General features: G+C 39.7%; 1 protein-coding gene across 2 annotated transcripts; it reads right to left on the reverse strand.

The window, feature by feature from the left end:
* Positions 1 to 142: 142 nt before the first annotated feature.
* Positions 143 to 19954, reverse strand: si:dkey-28a3.2. Of its 2 annotated transcripts, none has more exons than XM_040140988.1 (8): positions 19845 to 19954; positions 19647 to 19758; positions 13056 to 16586; positions 10744 to 11466; positions 10293 to 10342; positions 10144 to 10205; positions 9731 to 10048; positions 143 to 2373 (listed from the first exon to the last, which is right to left on the reverse strand). In XM_040140988.1, the coding sequence occupies exons 3-8, from the start codon at positions 16374 to 16376 to the stop codon at positions 2357 to 2359; spliced, it is 4491 nt and encodes a 1496-aa protein (XP_039996922.1). In that variant the 5' UTR covers positions 16377 to 16586; positions 19647 to 19758; positions 19845 to 19954; the 3' UTR covers positions 143 to 2356. The 2 variants fall into 2 exon arrangements, with proteins under 2 accessions (XP_039996922.1, XP_039996921.1); XM_040140987.1 differs by lacking the exon at positions 143 to 2373 and adding an exon at positions 4496 to 4795.
* Between the last annotated feature and the right edge of the window lie 45 nt (positions 19955 to 19999).

Below are 19999 nucleotides of genomic sequence, written 5' to 3' on the forward strand. Positions count from 1 at the left end.
TACCTATGGATATGAATAATGCATCATCAATAATCAGTAATATAAGAGAAGATTCAATAAATAATAAATAAAGTTGAAAAAATTGTGAAACAGACAATCAAAGAAAAATTTGGCATCACATAACCACTTAAGTATTTTGTGTATTTACAGTACAGAAGACTCTACATCACATGGCAAAGCTGATATGAACTGCAGGAGATTTTTACAGAGTTGAGAAAGATACTGTAAAAAAGTTGTCTCAATACAAAAAGTTGTCAAAAAGGAATAAATGTTAAGTTCAGGGTGTGAACAGCATGGTGCAGTACCACATACAAAGACATGTGGAACAGTTCCAGATTCCCATGTAACAATATATTAACTAACAGGGGTCTACAACAGTCTCAGACCTGAATGCAAGCCTGCCAGTAGTGCAGGAAAAATTTATACAAAACTCATAGCAACTATCAGCTCCTACAAATTTACCACAGTCTAAAGTATTTAATTGTTGTGCTGTATGTGTTTCAACACATTTTTTTCTTATCGCTGGCTAATGCTGGGGGTTTAAATCTAAATTTACTGAATAATTTATTGTAAATATATATAGCTACTGTAATTAGCTCTGAGGCGATTCTGACAACACCTATTGAAACATTCTTCAAAACCTGGTATAGCATTTCAATTTCTTTTTACCCATTTTTTTTTTTATTGGTTGAATTGTTCAACAATGTGTGATGTACATTAATTCTCCATTTGAAAGCTTAAGTGCTATGTCCCATAGTTTGCATATCACTGAAGGGGTAGGGTGTTTGGGTCTCTCTGGCTTTATACTGTTTATAAGTCTGACTTTAAAGCGACACTATGTAACTTTTTGAAGAAAAAATGACATTGTCTTCCTTTTACAAATAAAATGTCAAATTCAGAAGCATAAAACAAACCTTGCTTAATTCAATACACTCATGGGTTTTACTGCTACAGCCGTACTTGATCTGGTATGACCGGTAGCTTAGGTGACTAATGTTTGCTAATGCTAGCAAACTTTAGATAGATGCTGCTGTGTAGCAGACATTACTCACTCAGTTTGCTGACTTTATGATCCTTCTCTGCTTCTGCTACACTACAGCTTAGCAAGCCCCATTTTTGTCCTCAGCACTCCATACATAACTCTGTGAATCAATCACATTATCTTTGCAAATCTTAATTTTCACCTGTTATACAGTAGTGGGTTGTATTTTTCAAGGATATTTTTATGATCCCACAGATGTTTACCAAGTTCCTGGAATGATTAAATGATTGGCCTGGACGTTAAATCTACTATTTTGTTGCTATACTGGCCACTACCCCATCCTGCCCTAGCTAGCACAGTGGTGTAGTGAAGTTGAACAGAGTAGCACAGTTTGTGTAATGGTTTAAAGGGTTTTGCTTCAGGCAAACGTGTTATTCAAGGCAGACAGACATCTGTGGCATCACAAAAATATCAGAAAAATTGCAATTTGAAAACAAAATTGAAAATATCTTTGAAGAAACAACCCACTGCTAATAACAGGTTTTAAAAAATGATTTAATTGATTTTTCCCCTAGAGTTTGCAGAGACAACACTACCAAATAGCAAAGTTGTGCAAAGAGTGCTAAGGTCACAAATACGGCTAGGATTTTGCATGTTGCTAAAAAAAATTTCAATGCTCTTATCACAAAGTAAAATGAGAAATAAACAAAGTGTACCTCACCAAGACTTTGATGTCTCCTGCGTGTGGTTCCATTCTACTTGCTATCAGTCATGTCACCAAATGATGTCTTAAAAGCAATCAGCAAAGAAGGAAAATTGCCACCTCTGGTCACAGTGGCCACTGTCTGTGGGAAAGGAATCTATCAGACTGGACTTCAAGTCTATGGGAAACACTGGATATTTATAGTTGCTGAGGTTTAAAATGGTCGAATTTAATGGAATAACTGAAGATTTTAGGAAGTATCGCAAGGATCAAAGTTTAAAATCAAATCAAATCAATGTAATGTTATCTGTGTCCATTTCAGAGATAAGTCCACGATGAATTTAGCCTAGCTTAGCACAGAGACTGTGAGACAGAGACTTTCCAGAATGTTGAACTTCTCCTTTAAATATTTTAAATATTGTCACAAAATCTCAATTGTGGCAGCTTCAGTATAAAAAAATGTCCATATTGACTTTTGACTATTGACTTTCCTGGTAGGAAATAAGGTTAAGATGCTTTTTGGGGTGAGGACAGCATTCTCTTTCAAGGTGACTTTCTATGTCGGTAGACAAATTGATTTAAAAAGTACAATAAATAAAAAAGACATAGTGTGGGTTTTTTCTCCTGGTCCATGGTCTTCAGTTGACTCCTGCAGTCACGTTCTCTGCTGATCAGTTCTTGTGTGCTTCTGCAAAATAAGTCAGGCAGGTTTGGCAAATTAATAAAAATAGCAAAAGGTCTTGCATGGAGAAAAAATTGTTATGATGCTCCTATACAGCCTAAGCAGAGCCTAAGCAGATGTTTTTTCCTGAAGTCAGTGCTAGAGAATGGGTTATCAATCTGGGGGCCCTTAGATTATTAACAGGATTAAAAAAAATCTTATTTTTCCACACTTGCTCATAAAATACTGGATAGTGATAACGGATCTCTTCAGGCCTCTCTTCAAATTAAGCAGACTAAGAAGGAACTGTCATCCTTTCATCGAAACAAGTGATAGGACATTGCCATATGGACATTACTTCAATTTAAAGCCCTTATTCATAGGATTTAAACATTTCTGACTTTGGCAACTCCAAGTGATAATTTCAAAAAAGACACCGTAGCTGTCACAAAAAATGTATGCCTTTGAAAAAAGTTAAAAGATGCTATGATTACATAAAACTTATATACAAAGGGGCTGGAAGAGATCACAGTCCAAAAAGGTTGGAAACCATTCCACAAAAAGAAAGGCCATGAAGCCTTTCAAATCAAATGGAATCATCCTCTTGGGAGCTTGAACGAGTTGAGCAAATTTCAGAAAGTAAAATGTCTAGAGTGCAAATGGCCCCGAAGGTGGTAGTAGAGGAAAGCTAAAGGAGTATCCAAAATGAAATGGGTTTAGTCTCTGGGGAGCATGAATGTGCACGGTAAATGTAATGGTAAATTTTCCATTTTGTACAAATGGAAAACTTCACCTGATGGTGGCGCTAAAGGAAAGGTCAGAGGGTCACCAAAACATCAGGAATCATCTTTGGGAACCAAAATAGCATGACTATTCAGCTTCTATAATATATAACTTCAACGGCACTCTGGCCACAGGTGTCGATTCCAGTGTAATGGCATACTGAATTTTCTTAATTTCCCAATATTTTTAGTCAGTTGCTATTAAGCTGCACTATTCATATTTTTAAACTGACAATGGATCAAATGACTATGTATAATGTGACAGTTTTGGTTGTTAGTTATGAATCCACAATTGCTACTATACTAATACAACAGTTTCCCTTAGCTCTACTGAGCATTGTAGGGTCTTTTAGCTCATTGTTTTGATTTTATTGACAGCTTAATTTCAGTGTTGATTCATTCCGACTGTGCTGAACCTATTGTATACTACCTGCTCAGTAGCAAACAGCAGACAGACACAGTCAGAGAGCAGCTGGTGAACATAGTGGAACATTTAGCGGCTAAACAGCCACATTTTTTTCTCAGTTGTTGGTGGCGACCAAACCAGAGCTAAAATGAGAGCAAATTGTGGATTTGTCTTTGGCTCAACAAGTCTCCAGATGAGATGAAGTGTGTCTAATTCTTATTCTAATTTTATGAAAAAGTAAGTGTTTATCTGTGACATGCTAAAATGTAGAGTAGCTGTAGCACAAGTGAAGAAAAGTCATTGTCAGCAAACTGACTCACTGATGGCCGTTACACAGCAGTATCTATTGAAGTCTGCTCACATTAACTAATATTAGCCACCATAAGCTACTGGTCATAGTAAACCAAGTAAGCCTGTAGTAATAAAACAACTGCATGGGGGCGCTGCTGAGCAAGCTATTCAGTAGGTAGTGTATTGAGTAGGAAGTATAGCATGTGTTTGAATGCCAATTTAAAGGCATTCTACTCAAAGTTTAGCCAGTGGCACATTGTTATTAGTATAAGGTATTATATTAACATCCATGCTGTGTCATGGTGCACAAGGCCATTAAAAAACGTCAGACTGCCACATCTGCACCAAGGACCAGTTCACCTGCTGCATCCTCAGCTTCGATTGAGAAAGGAGACCATGATGCTGTAGTCCCCGCCGGTGTTTCTGACATGGTCATAGTACCTTTAAACGTGAGCTGTTTTCCTCCTTGAGCGTGGATTTTGTAACTATGATGACAACAAAGGTCAGAGCGATCCAAGAGAGCAAAACGGCAACAATCAGAACAGATGTACATGTGATTACAACAGGGTTTGAGGACTTTAAAGGCAACTGTGAATACGGAATTAACTACATTACAAAATGCAATGGGAGGAACAACATCAAGATTTTGGGGGTACCGGAGGTCCCCAGTAGTTGCGCCCCAACCTCTGTTGCAGAACTGTTGCAGAAAGCATTCAACTAAGATAATGCCCCGTTGACAGACAGGTCCCACAGATCACCACAACCAGTGCCAAAGCCAGGACAACACCCCAGGACCATTGTGCCCCGGAAAAGCAGAGATTAAGGTGAATGACATGTCTATCTCAGTCTACCCTGATTACATCGCATGGGTGGCCAAGGCTCAGGCAGCCTTCAATGGCGTCAGACAGCAGCTCAGAGGATTAGAAGGACTCCAGCTTGGCATCTCCCATCCAGCCTGACTTTGCACCACCTGTAACGGCAGGGAGAAGATCTTCCTGGACTCATAAAAAACTCAGGCCTACATCACACAGACCGTAACTCCTCGTGTGGCTTGAATGGACGGACAGACACCATCCTAATCTCTTATTTTGGCCCATACACAAAAAATAAAATGCATATAATCTGATAATGACATCATAAAACGACATTTTGCTTCACTTTCTTAAACTTGTAAATATGACTATGCGCTATGATGCCAAAGATAGAAAAAACAGTTATATGAGAATCCACTATGATCTCTCCCCTTTCAACATTTCTGTAGATTTTGTGCTCTTTTTTTTATGCTATATTCTGATATGAATATTTTTACCTTAGTTTTGCGCCTTTTCTTTTTTTTTCTGCTTGATATTGATATCACTGCTATTGCCCTTATTATGACTTTTTTTTAATTTTACTGTTTCTATTTGCCACTATAAGATTCGAACTATACTGACTATTGTTACCTTTTGTGCCTTAAAAGTTCTATAAGACATGTTCTGGAGGTTGTGTGAACGGTTTCCCAGACAATGAGCACGTCACGTGTACCTTTACTTCCTTAGCTTAGTGGAGGTTAGTGCAATCTTCCATTTCGGGGGAGGTCTGCACAGGGATTTAAGACCCCTGTCTTTTTTTTCTATCTCTGATTCATTTTGTTTTGTCCTTTGTTTTTGAGACAAGCTGGATTGGAAACATATTTTGATCCAAATACGAAGACAGGTCCAGAGGCACAGCGCTATTGATCAAAAAGGGAATTCCTTTTGTTCCAACTTCAGTCATTTCCAATGAGAATGGCAACGATATGTGAACCAAACTTTTTGGTTCACACATTGTTTTAGCTAATGTCTATGGACAATCCACAGGTATGGGGGAGTATTTTATGCCTTTAATTGACAGTGAAAGTATACAGGAAGTGTGGGGAGAGAGTAGGGGAGTGACATGCAGAAAACGGTTCGGCTGGCCAGGAGTCAAACCACGGACTTGCTGCTTAGGGCTTTTACGCCCATGTCGTACACGCCCTAACCAATCATCTATCAGATCACCCCCACAATTCAATTTTCAATTTTTCCTGCTTGACAACGGATCTCTCACATTTTTCACAAACTGCCAGTTAACAACATTGTTATCTCTGATCATAGCCCAGTCTAGATATGCATTCCCCCAAAAGTTTAGCGCCATAGCACACTTGGCGACTAGACCCTTTGTTGCTGTCCAGTAATAAATTTATCAAATTTATAAATTAACAAATTGACATTTACCTAGACATTAACTCGACCCTGGTTATGTCATACACTATAATCTAGGAATCCCTCAAAGCCTACGTTAGAGGACAGATTATCTCTTGCTCAGCTTTCGGGAGGAGGAAGCACACAAAAAGTCTTTCAGAACTGTCTGTACAGATGATAGATACTGACAAGAGACCTCCAATGACCATAAATCTGAATTATATAAGGAACAGCTACTGTTGCAAACTGAATTTGACAACTTGTCAATTAGATATACTGAACAGCTTTTATAAAAATCAAGACAAACATTTATGAAAATGGCAACAAAACAGGCAGACTGCTATTTTGCCAATTTAAACAAGCGGCAGATAACAGCTATTTCAGAGATCTGTGTGGCACCTGGTGTTACTTCCTTGCATCCCAAAACTATTAACGACAGTTTCAAAAAATTTGATAATTATCTTTCTACAACAGAGACCAGTGTAGACATCTCTGAGGTTAATGCTTTCCTTGACAAAATATACATTCCAGTGACTGACCTAGAAACTCAAACTTGCCTTGATGCTACTATATCTTGTCAGGAAATTACACAAGCTATTAATTCTATGCGAAGTGGCAAAGCAGCAGGACCAGATGGGTTTCCCATAGAATTTTACAAATCATTCTCTTGAAAACTATCTCCTATCCTGTATACTGTATACCAAGAATCACTACTGAAACAGAAACTACCTGAAACGATGACATAGGCAGTCTTTTCGGTTTTATCAAAAAAAGGCAGATACCTTACACTGTGGGTGCCTATATAAGCCTATAAGCATTCTGTGTTCTGACTACAAAATTCTCACCAAGATCCTCTTGCAACACACTGAAATAGTGATTCCTAACATCATTGTACCTGACCAAAGTGGTTTTATACCAGACAGGCAATCTTTCTACAACATGCGTAGACTGTTTAATGTGCTCTACTCCTCTCATTCTGCCCAGCAAGCAAATGTTGTACTCTCCATAGATGAATGAAAGTATCTTCCCACTGTTCTGGAAAGATTTGGATTTGGCCCGTCATTCATTTTGTGGATCAGACTACTTTATGCAACCCCAAAGGCGTCAGCACAAGCCAATTTCATATGTTTACACTATTTTCTCCTTCATCGTGATGTTAGACAAAGCTGCTGCCTATGTCCATAAATTATTCAATATTGCTATTGAACCATTGGCTATAGTCCTTTAAGCAGATGAAAAGATAGCTGACATGGTGAATAGCTGGTATAGTGAGAGGGGGCTCTACCCATAAAGTTTCTCTTTGTGCGGATGTCCTCTTTCTCTACATGTCTAATACAGTAGAATCCTTACCTCGGCTTTTAGACAAGTTCCACCATCTCAGAAAATTCTATAAAATTAAACTTTTCCAAAAGTCTGGTTTTTCCTATTAACCAAATAGCAATAGATCGTACCTACAATAACTTTCCATTTAAGATGGAAAATCAATCATTTACTTGTCTGGGAATTACTGTTACACGATCTTATGACGATTTACAGTATATGGCCATAACTTTATAAATTTATTAGACCATACAAAACTGGATCTTTTGAAATGGGCATTTCCCTTTGCAGGCAGGGTTAAAGCAATTAATGTGATAATGCTGCCTTGTTTCCTATATATGTTTCAAAATATCCCATTCTTTTTACCTAAATTTATGTTTCGAGACCTTGACAGTCACATCTCTGCATTTGTTTGAAATAGATCCGAGCCATGATCAAAAAGAACCCTCTTAGAGAAACCTAGAACAATGGGAAGACAGGGATTGCCTAATTTTATGTTTTATTACTGGTCAGCCGATGTAGCTAAAGTAATTCATTGGATTGCAGCATTTGAAAATAAAAGTTGCTTCACCTGAGCCCTCATGGAGCCCATTTCTAATCCCATAGCCTCTGCGATATCCATACTGAGTTCTCCACTACCCAGAGGAGCTATCAAACAGGTGAATAATCCTGTGATAAAAAGCGCTCTCTGAATTTGGCGTCCGTTCAGAAAACACTTTAATTTCAATAGTACATGTGGCCATAATCCCTATAACCATCTCTTAACTCCCTCCCAGACTGAGGCAGCATTTCCAATGTTGCATAACAACAGCTTGATTTTTTTTAGCGATATATTCATAGATGGCACTTTTGCCTCTTTTGAAATTCTCTCACAGGACCTTAATATACCTCTAGGCCTGCAGCTTCACCAAAAAATACTATGGAAGGGATACAAGGGAAATTTTTCTAAAATTATATTAAATTATCCAAGCTATTAGTTTGCCTTCCCTGGATAAAACTAAATCAAAAACTAAACCGTTGTCTCAGACATTGCCTTATTCAATTTAAAGTCTTACGTCATTTACATTTCAAGAGAGAGAAACAAATGCTATCCCAGTGTTGATCCTATATGTATTAGGTGCCACATGAACCCGAATGTTTTGGAAATGCCCATCTTTGACTACGTTTTTGGGGTATTATCTTTGAAGCCTTCTCATGTATTTATCGTAAGACATTTGAACCCAGCCCAGTTACTGCTGTTTTTGGAATTCCCAGAGTGGTTGTAGGCATCACTACAGCACAAGCAAACCTTATGGCATTTGCCTCACTACATGCCCAGAGACTTCTTCTCTGCAACTGGAAGTCTGACAAGCCCCCAACAATCACAAAGTGGATCAAAGAAGTGCTATCCTTAATTCCATTAGAAAAAGTCAGATATAAGAGATGCAAGTCCCATCAGAAATTTAAATACACTTGGTTCCGCTTTAAAGATTTCACTTTTACTCTTATCTTTCTCATACATATTATAATAGATCTGCTCTATCTCAATTAACTATCAATTTTATTCAAAGCATCTGGGCTAGTTATGGGGGATGCCATAATAACTCAGGGCAATGAATATGTTTCTCTCTCTCTCTATATATATATATATATATATATATATATAGAGAGAGAGAGAGAGAGAGAAACATATTCATACATCTATGAGACATATATATAACTGGATATCTCTGTACACTTATTTCAGTGTAGACAGACATAGATATATATATATATATTATATATATATATATATATGTGTGTGTGTGTGTGTGTGTGTGTGTGTGTGTCTGTCTGTCTGTCTGTCTGTCTGCATATATGTATATATACCTTTGCAAAAGGTATCTGACTATGGAGTGGTTACAAAGCCCCTTTTTTCTCACACGTTTAATTCATAATTATTAATGAATTATTCTTATTTATGTATCTTTTCTTATTTATTCTCATTTATTTAGTTGGTATTACTATTGTTATGTCTGGAGATGGTGAGGGGGGGGTGCATAAATGTTTGTGTGTATATTTTCTGAAAAACCTATAAATAAATTTAAAAAAAACAAACAAAAAAAACCCTGCATGTATTCAGCTGAACAACATACACATCTTTCATGAAATTTTTAAAAATTTTACATGAGGATTATTGTGTTATTTCTTTTTTCAAAAGTTACACAGTTTCACTGTAAAACGTAAAAAGATGTAATGGTTAATGTAACCAGTAGTTGTTGGGATATTTTCCTCTGAACCAACACTATTGCAGCAAAACTGTTGGTCTTGGGCCTTTTCAATTCTTGTACAACCATATATATAAACAATACGTTAACAGCTAGCTTGCCCTCTATACACATCTCTTCTCTAAGGTCAAACTGTACCTGTCAGGGACCCGCTGTGCTGCTGGAGTTGGCTGGTGAAGAAGCGTTCTCGCCGGGACACCTGCTCGTCCCAGGCCTCCAGTATTCGCTGTCTCTCCCCAGGTTCCAGGGTCAGGGTGTCTGGATGGGCCTCATCGATGTGCGCCCTCACCCCCTCCAGGCTGTGAGAATATTGCAGCTCCCCACACACCATGCACACCAACAACTGGTTGAGTGGGTCGTAGTCCATGAGGTAACTGTTCCTCCACACGACATCTGAGACAGAACCTTCCTCACCATTGTTATTCTCATAGTCACCGAACAGTAGCTCTGACTCATCTGTAGAGACAATAACGGGAGAGTAAGTTTTGTGCTAGTTTTGCCATTTTAATGTGCATTCTTTTTGGTTCAAAGTGACAGAGTTAATACTCCACCTTCTACTGGCGCTGTGTAATTTGAGTATGGAAACGATTCCAGGTCGTTGTCCACTGAAGTGCTGTGAAAGGAGAACAGTTTCATTAATCCTTATTCTACACAGAGCCTGTAGCAGCAACGCCAAAGGGGAGCAAAACACATCTCCCACCTCATAAGATGTTCTGACTCATCAGAGGAGCTCACCCACTGACCAGAATCCTACGGGGATTCGAGAGACAGAAAAAAAATTAGGGTTTGAGAAAAAATTCAAGATCCTAATAAACAAACTTAAAGTAAGTTCATACTGTACCAAATGATTCCTTTTTTTTCTTTTTTACTGTATGACAATAAAGTAAATGTAACCTCACCTCATTCATCTTAGGAATTTAGTGAATAACTTTGTGAGGACAAATAGAGAGACATCATGCTGAAACCAAAACGTGCATGATTTGCGAACATACATTTAACGCACAAACAGACTATCATACCATTGTCTTCAGTTTTCAGTAAGAATGTAATCTTTGCGTATTGAATTATGAATAATCTGTGCTCTTCATCATTTAGTATGACCATAATGATTAGACAGAGCCTGTACGCCACAAAACAGGTTTTTGGTATACCTGTAGAGCTCTGACCTGTTTCGGTAGGTCCTGTGCAGGTAGAATGGGCCTCCAGCTGTTGGAAGCTCTCCTTTGGGTGATTCCCTTGTCCTGAATGGCCTTCCTGGCTCTCTGCTCCTTCTTTTTTATTCTCCAATACTCCCGCTTCCTCCTTAGAAAGTCCTCTTCAGACTCCCCAGGGATGGGTTTTGGTGGAACCATGGTGCTTATAGGTGCTAGCTTAGTGAGAGGTTGTATCATATGTGTGGTGCTCTGAAGTTGAGAACAAGGGATTTTCATTGAACTGAGGGTTGAATTTGGTGTTTGACCAGGGGGTTCAATGGGTTGCAGGTTGATGCTGGACAGTGGGTTGTCTGGAGGCTTCAGAGTAGGGAGGGAGGGTGCTGAGTCTACATCTGTGCTTCTAGAGATCCACTTTCGTGAACCTAGCATGGCTTGTTGCTGATTCTCAGGAGCTCCTAGGTAGTCAGACATGATCTGTGAAGGCCCTATGTTTATGTTGTTCTGCTCACTTCTGGGTGAGCAAGAGACACTGGTGACGGGCAATTTGACCTGGAATGAGTCAGGTGACTGTTCAGCATTACATGTTGTAGGGCTAACAACCAGGACGGTAGGTATCCCGGTCACTGCAGTCAGAGAAGCAATCGATGGCTTGGGTTGGAGAGCTGGTTTTGCTTGAGGATTTGCCCCCTTAACAGTATTGATGATAACGAGATGGGGAGCCTGAAAGACAACAATACAACATCAACAAAAAATGAAAATATCCAGAGATCTGTCAATAATCTTTCTGAAACATGCACATAGAGTATGTTTGCCCTTAGTTTTAAGTGGGCCCCTCTAGGTCAAACGCCCCTTTATTTTTGCTGTGAAAGTGTCGAATGCCAGAGAGAGGTTTGCAAGACTGCCCTAAGCCTCATGGTGTGGGCACCGATATCTGTAGCCCCATGAAACAAACAGAGCAAAGGTTTTTCTTTTGATTGTCTTATGTTCTTAGCTTAGATAAACTGAATTCAGTATAATCAGGGTTAATCATCCATCAAGAGTCAGAAGGTGGTAAAAGTTTCACTATTTTTCACTCTGGCCACAAAGTTTTGAGGCAATAATATCTAAATACCTCAGTACACAGAGTGTATGGAGTCCCTAAGAGGACATGAGCAAAAACTCTTTTTCCCCGTAAGTTTCTGGTGCACATCAGATAGTATCCCATGTGCACCAAATACTTTGAGTGTACAGCAGACAGCTTCTGGTACACATCAGAAACTAAACTAAATTTTCTTTCCTCATATACATACTGAGTTAGCCAAACTTGATGTCCCTCTTCCAGCTACCCACCGTCCCACACATTTCTGTGATTCAATTGTTTCTCTCATAGCTAAAACATGTTCCTGGGGTTTTCAGTTCATCATCTCACCTTCATGGGTAACCACAACAATACAGGCTAGCAAAATTTGAATACCTTCTCATTTTAATAAAGGCTGGGTAGCATATTGTTAGCATTCAACAACAGTATATCATATGAGTTTTAGCCTGGGGCCCATAGTTAAAGCTTCTTGGGGGCTAATCATTTTTGCCACGATCAAATGGAACTTGTGATGTTGTATTTTAAACACGTATGCAATATGCTTAGTGTTGAAGTGGTTGTAAGGGTAGAGAACACTGTCAACACTATTGACTGACAAAATAAATGGACATTAAAAACTGTGAATTATTTTGTGTTGTCAGATTTTCTGTGTCACACTGGGAATATGAAAAGGCTGACAACAAAAGTAATAATGAAAAAAAAAATTCAAAAGTAACTTCCATTGAAAAAAGTTTTAAAAACATATACCACAACTCATGAACAAAGATCTTTCTGTGAATTCTTTCAGCTTACAATGATGTGAATGCCACATCAGTGGGTCTTTTGAACGGACTCTCATAAACACAACCACACTCTGACGCTTTCTTAATGGAAACGATCAGGTGCTCAAATTTTACAAAAAATATCCGTATCATGTTTCAACTTTTTAGAAAAAGTGATTAATCAAATTCCAATGCTAAAGGAACAAAAGCTAGCCAGCGAAGGGGGCGGAACTTATATATAGTTCTATATAGTCTTTGAGTGTTTCTTTTTCTAAACTTTGCCCCCTGAACCCTCACACTATCTGTCGAAAACCCAGTAAAATCAATGCAAAACAATGCTGTATCAAGCATTTTGAATATTAGCTATTTGTAACAGTATTGGCTATTTGTTACTCGGCAACACAATATATGAAAACATCTAAACTCTGCAGATTGTACAAAATAAACATTATTCCCATGTGTCACTTCACCTGGATGTTTGTTGGGGAAAGATGACTGCTGCATTCTCCCTGTCTCTCTTTCTGCCTGGCCTTTAACCTGGCCCTTTGCTGCCGCTTCATCAGCTTCCAATACTCCCTCTTCCGCTGCAGGCTGGTCAAGCCGCCCTGCTCAGTGCCCACACTGCGATACCTTTGTGCTGATGGTGAGTTGCTATTTTGGCATTGTTCTTGTGCCTGACACTGTTGTTCAACGTGCTGTTGCTGTGGGTGTAGTTGATCCAGGGGTAGATGATGAAGCTTTGGTGGCTCTGGGGAGTAGCAGTTTTGATAGTCCCCTTTTTTGTTTCGAAGCCTCTGGGTTCTGGGTGGTGAAGATGGACTGCCAGAGGCTTCTGTCAAGGGGTTTACTATGAAATTCAAAGTGGTTTGGGAGGAGTGATCACAGGTGGGATGCAAGACTACCTCATTGGAGGTAGGAAGAGGTGGAAGTGTCTCACTAATATGTGATGAGTCTTTGAGATGAGGGCTTGGTGAACCTGCTTGTACCAAGGCATCAGTGTCTGGCTGCCAGCTTTTTATCTGCAATGTCAGGTCAGCAGCCATAGGAGCCACCTCATCTTTTTCAAAAAAGAGCTGAGGTAAATTTGTCTTTGTCTCTTGCTCTGAAGCCTCTTCCATTGTCTCTATTTTAATATCACTCTGCTCACTTTTACACTCCCTCACTGTGCTAAGTGATTCTTCCAGGAGTTTCTTCATAGAGGCCACTGCTAGCAGAGTGGTAGCTTGGCTGTCTGCACTCAGAACTGGATCGGACTCTGGCTGGGGCACTGGAGGTGATCGTGGGGAGGTTGGGGGTTTGATATCTGGACAGATGGCTTGTTCTGGTTGAGAATTTAGGTCAACTGCTGGCATAGACTCAGTCTCTTGTTTTATCTCATTTGCATTTGGTGTAACAGGCACGCTGTTGTTTGGAAGAGGTTGTGCATTTTCTGTATGGTTAGTAAGACTACTGCTCAGTGCTACAGTGGTTACAGCTACTTGCTTCTGGGCCTTCCTCCTCTGTAAGGCTGCATTGGCCCTTGCTTGTAAGACACCTTGCTTCAGTTGCGCTGCACGAGCTGCTCGCTGCTCACGTTTCTTTATCCTCCAGTACTCCCTCTTCTTTGCCATTCTCTCCTCCTCTGTCAGCTCTGGATCCAGAGAGAGTGCTGATAGTGATGGCGTGCTACTTGAAACGGCCATTTTCATGACACAGCCACCAAGTTTTGACCCTGCTGTTGATCCTTCAGAAATGGCATTTTGAGGGGTTGGAGGATGAGTGAGTGTGAGCTGACCTACAGTTTGGATTGGTAATGGGTGTGAATTAGGAACAGTTGTGCTTTCAAGTTGAGTCCTTGATCTGACCGACATTAGTCTTGGAGGCTTGTTGACTGACTGTCCAGAAAGAGGAAAAGAGCCTTTCACCTGAGCTGGGCGGAGTGCAATGGGAGTCTGATTTATCCTAACAGGTGCAATTCCTCCCCGTTTCGTATTAGGCTGATGTTGACGTTGTGTAATGCGGGTATTATTGGAACTTACATGAGGTTCTTCTTCACTTTTATGTGCTGCTGTGATGTGACCTGTCGGACCCTGCGGAATGTTAATGGTCACTGTCCCATCCTCTTTGATGAACCCCCCAATGGTCTCAGAGGCATGGGTAAGAGTGTTTCCTGCTGATTGTGTCAGTGCTCTGGCCTTCCTCATCTCCTCTAGGATTTTCTGGTAGCGTTTCACTCTTCGCATCAGAGAGTCCTTCTCCTTCAACCGAGCCTTCACCTCCATCGACAGTTTAGCTCGCTGTTCGCGCTTTTTAATCCGCCAGTACTCTCGCCGTTTGGCTATTATCTGCTCAGGGGTGTCCTTAGGGTCAATTCTGGGGATGTTTCTGGTACTAAAGACTGAAGAAAGCAGCGGGGACTTACATCTTATGTTTCTTTGATTCATGAAATTCTTCTGGGCATCAATGAACCTTTGTCTAGGTGTTTTACATCGTGCAATCCCTCGGTTAACATTAGAAAGATGTACATAACTTAGAAACTTCCTCTGTGATTCCCCTATTTTTTTCACAGAAATAACATCTGATGCAATTGCTGTCAGTGTTGTCCTATTCTCATGTGGATTTTGTACTTTTTTCTGACTTACTTGCAGGTTAACTGTCACTAAACTTGCTGCCCCACTTTGCAGTTTATTAGTTTCCCTTTTGGCAGACGTAAATGAAGTTTTGACCCGTGTAGGACATGGCCTCTGGCCCACTCTTTTCAAAAACGACTGAGATGGAAGATGTTGAAGAACCCTGCCACCCACGAGTCCTGTTTTTTGTGCTATTTGCCTCTGTACCATCATCTCTGCACCCTGCGTCCTCTCTCTGGCTTTATTTATCCGAGCTGCTAGCTTTGCTCTCTGTTCTCGCTTTTTTATCCGCCAGTGCTCTCTGCGCTTGGCTGCTCTCTCCTCCTCGGACTCTATTGAAGGTTGTGAGTTGCCAACACCTTTAGCCCTCTGTGTGGTGACCAAGGCACTCTTTGTTCCACTTTGAGGTGTTGTGTTTGATGTTTTGCCCTCTGTTTTAATAGAAAGGGGGCCACATGGAGAAGACACAAGAATCATACCTGTGGTCACATTGGTGGGTAAGAGTTTGGGCTGAATGCGTATTGCAACTTGTGTCTTATGTTGCATTTTAGAGACTGATGTGCCCTGCATAGACACACATGGCTGAGGTGTTGTTTTGGCGGAGCTGCCATTGGTAATTCTTGTCATTCGGACGGGAGGCACTGAGGAACCGGTGTTCAGCTGGGCTCCACTAGGTTTGGGTGAGGTAACAGCTCTGTTCACAGCACCCCTTGCTGTTCGGCATTTAACTGTGGCTGTTCTGCCCCCAGCAGCTTTGGCTGAGATGGAACATGATGCTGGCAACTGAGGCAAGACCTTGTTGAGTTTAATTGTCTGGAACCACTTCTCCTTTTGGCTTTCAGTGGCTTCAAGTGAACTGTCCCCCGCTGTATTTCCACTCTGTGAGGCAGGAGAGACATTGGCCGTTTGATATGACTCATCATTACCCTGCATAGGAGAAGAAGGACTTGAAAATGAGCCAGATAAACTGGAATTCACCACTGCAGGGGCGTTTCGATGTAGGAGCTTTTCCCCTTGACTGTCTTGTGATAGCTTTCCTCTCCGCTCTGACAGTCGGGCTCTCTGCTCTCGTTTCTTGGTTCTCCAGTATTCTCTCTTTTGGGCGAGGGTGGCATCATCATACTCTGAGGCAGGGCGGTAGCGGTGGGACGCTGAACCACCTTTACCTTTTGCAGTTGGCATGCTATTGCCAGCTTGGACAGCTCATCAGTTCTCATCCAACAATACCGGTTGGTTCTTCCCTTGTCACACTGATTCAGTTCATCCCGTCAGTCCACACTCCTCACTGCCATTAACTTACATTGTGTCCTCCTATATGATGCCACAGTGGGTATTTTTGCTCTGCTGAGCAGCTGCCAAATCTCTCAGACATCACATCTGTATGCAGGTGTCCTGAAGAACAGAAAACAATTCTTAGTTGCATCGTGCTTTGTAATAAACCTCATTTCATTTTTTAAATCAAAAATGACTACATTTTTTGAGGTCAAAATGGAGCAATGACTATTTACTAACAAGATATTATACACTCAGTTGCCACTTTATTAGGTACTCCAATACAACACCTCAGCCATAAATTCTATCTATCAGGTTTTTCTTGACACTGTCAAAGTAATATTAATTCAACTAGACAAATCTGGCCACTTTATTAGGTACACCTTTACAATGTAATGCAATCCAATAAAACAGCCCTGACATAAATTCTACATGTAGAAAGATAATAATATTCAGTTATGTTGATACTGTGAGGAAGGAGATAATTCAACTGTATGTTTATTCTTGAGGTTGTAGTTAACCGTGTTTTACTGGACTGCATTACATTGAGCGGTCTCTCTAATGTTTTTCCCTCCCCCATTCACCAACCACTGTTAGCATAGAATGTTTCTACTTAAACACTTTAAGTTAATTAATACCGAGTTTGATTACATTACTAAAGCAACCTCAGTATATTGAACTACCATGAAGGGATCATTTTTTTCACTACCATTTTTTAATTGAACAGACTTAAACACATCACTTTTTTATTCTGGACCACACCCCCTTATCAGCACCTAGCACTGTGCCAGCTTCTAATTGGCTGAGACGCAACCTGTCTAGGCATGATCAAGGCTTGTTTGATGTCAAGTGCCATTGGACCAATATGGACCAGTCTGACTACTGACTGTGAGGAGGTTAGGAGACTACAACATTTTCCTTTTTTTTTTTTTTTTCATATTTCTTTTTTTTTTCATATTATGAAATTCAGTAAGTTCAGGCTTGATCGACAAATTGTTTCAAAATTACTTAAGCTTAAGTTTGAATTTTAATGTGACTAAATAGCATTCTAGAATTAATATTCTTTATTTCATTTTCAAACGGTGCTTTTTGAAACTTATTTTGAATCTTTTAAGAATAAGGAGGAATTTTGCTTTCTGTCCACGCTTCATCATTATATAATTTGGATCATTCTTATAGAGTAGGTGGTGTACTCTGTATTCTCTGCCTTGCAAATTACTGCACCAGCAGAAATCATCTGCCCTTTGCTCGCAGGGGCTTCTAGTCATTTTTGGGGAAGGCGTTTCTAGTCATTTTTGGGGAAGGCGTTTCTAACTTCTTCTAGAATAGCTCTGAGTAACTTTATTTGATCTTGTTCTATTTTAACTTGCATTTTATGCTTTTGACTTCAGAGACTCCAGTCATACTGTGGAAACAAATCATTGGCTTGCTAGTAAAATGAGAGTAGTACTTACAAATGTTTACTGACAATGGCAAAGGCGTCCCTGTTCTGCTCTTAGGAGGATGTGGACCAAAACCTGGTTTCTTCTCACCTGAACCCATCAAATGCAAGGAACAGCTTGGAAGGTAGTGTTGTGGGGGGTAAAGTGGAGAATCCACCTCAGACAATATGCCTTCCATCTGGACTAATTTATGGACTGCAAGTACTGGCAAGTACATCAGAAACTATAAAATCAGCTTCCAAGTGTAGAGCTAGCTTGCTCTGACATAATAAAAGTATTTTTTTATATATATTGTATATCTCACCAACAATGTGGGATTTATTGGTGTTATGTCATTTTCAATAAAATTTTTAATAAATGTACTGCATTCTGTGTCTACCGGTGAACAAGAACCATTTTAAGTTTTCTCAGCTTAATTTTTTAATAAAATGAATGATTTAAAGAAGCTGATTTTTCTGCTGACTTTAAGTACAAACAACTGGGCTTTTAGTATACTGAACTTATATTGTTACTTACCAGTCTATTAGCATTTAAATCGATTCCACTCAAACAAATTAATTTCTCCATAACCGATTACTGCCTTAAATTTTAAGTAAGTAAAGTCAACTTTTCCAGGTTAACAGTGTAACCTCAATAGTAAACATATAGTCGAAATAACACCTCTGGGAAAGTTTTAACACAAATCTTGTACTGAATTGCAGTAGAACAGTTATTGCTCCTCTTTAACTTCAGATATCATAATATTACTAGAGACACATCATCAACCCATGAAGGGGATTGTGATGCTTAATTATTTGCTGTAGTGATTTTCAAATTGATTTATTACATTTTTCCCTTACAAAAAAAGCACACGTGAAATTTACATGATAAAAGCACAAGTTATTCTAAAATATAAAACATGTAAAATGAAAGACATCGTATGCAAAAACATCAATTCAGCATGGAATATAATATGTGAATAGTATTTCCGATGTAATAAAATCAAATTTAAGAATCATCTGTTGACATCTTTATGATGTGAACATTTCACATGATAAATTCACATCATAAAGCCACAAATCTCAAAAATTTCAACACATATTACATATGAAAACATCAGTTTATGATATATGGTAGTTTTATATCCCATGTGAATCACATTGCAAATCAGTAATTAATTCCTATTTCAGCACATGTGGTTTATCACGTGAAATATTTCATATGCAATAAATTCACATATAGGTATATAAGATCTGGGACATTTCACACAGTCTTCTGTAACTTTTTCCTTAATGAAATTCCCTACTTATCATATTCAGACTCACTATAGCAAGTGTTCCCATTTCCATGGACGCTTGCTTAAAATGGATTAAGTCAAGACAATGCACAGGGACTAGAACGCCCTTTGCTCTACCCCAACTCTTGTACACAGTCTGCGATTTCCACGTGACAAAGACTACATCTTATAGTTGTTCAGACCTTTCACTGTAGCATTCAAAAATTTACATATGAAAGATTTGCATTGCACAGCATCTGTGGTGGCACAGACACGTCGTGTATGCGAAATGTGTAAGCTACAGGAACCAGGAAGCAAGAGGAGTGTCACTGTCCCTTTAAACCTGTCCCTTTCTATCACAAATTATATCTGTCGAGAGCCATTTTTATTCTTTATTCTGGGTCTATTTGCCCATAAACTCAGCGAATCGACTTAGCTGAAGCACAGTTAAGAGTAGATACAGAAACTCGGTGAAAATATTACCACATTAGAGCGTAAACGGTGCATAAAGCGCTGTCTCTCGCAGCGGCACAATGGACAAGATCTTCCTCCTCTTGTCCACACGGACTGGCGCCTGTCTGAGTCTGCTGCCTGTCTAAAAGACGCGAGAAAACCCGCATATTACTGTCACAAAGCGGGACGCTTGGAAACATGTGGAAGAAAAACATGCATACCCGTTACCTTCCAGTTACACCTAACTTTCCGGGACAGTTTAGTGAAGGTTTTTGGACAGATATTTTGCCAGGACACTGCAGCTACTTTCCGCCAGCCTGCCGTGCTCTGAGGCTGCCTTGACAACGCTAAAAAGTACCAGGATGTGGGACCGGGATGCTTGC

Source organism: Xiphias gladius, chromosome 12 (genome assembly GCF_016859285.1).
Source record: "Xiphias gladius isolate SHS-SW01 ecotype Sanya breed wild chromosome 12, ASM1685928v1, whole genome shotgun sequence".
Classification (NCBI taxonomy): Eukaryota; Metazoa; Chordata; class Actinopteri; order Istiophoriformes; family Xiphiidae; genus Xiphias; species Xiphias gladius.

Coding starts and splice junctions, on each gene's coding strand:
- si:dkey-28a3.2 (XM_040140987.1), bottom strand. CDS start 16,376: ATGCCAACTGCAAAAGGTAAAGGTGGTTCAGCGTCCCACCGCTACCGC. Junction 11,467..13,055: donor TTTCCCCAACAAACATCCAG/GTGAAGTGACAC, acceptor GTTGTCTTTCAG/GCTCCCCATCTCGTTATCAT. Junction 10,206..10,292: donor GAGTCAGAACATCTTATGAG/GTGGGAGATGTG, acceptor CTCCTTTCACAG/CACTTCAGTGGACAACGACC.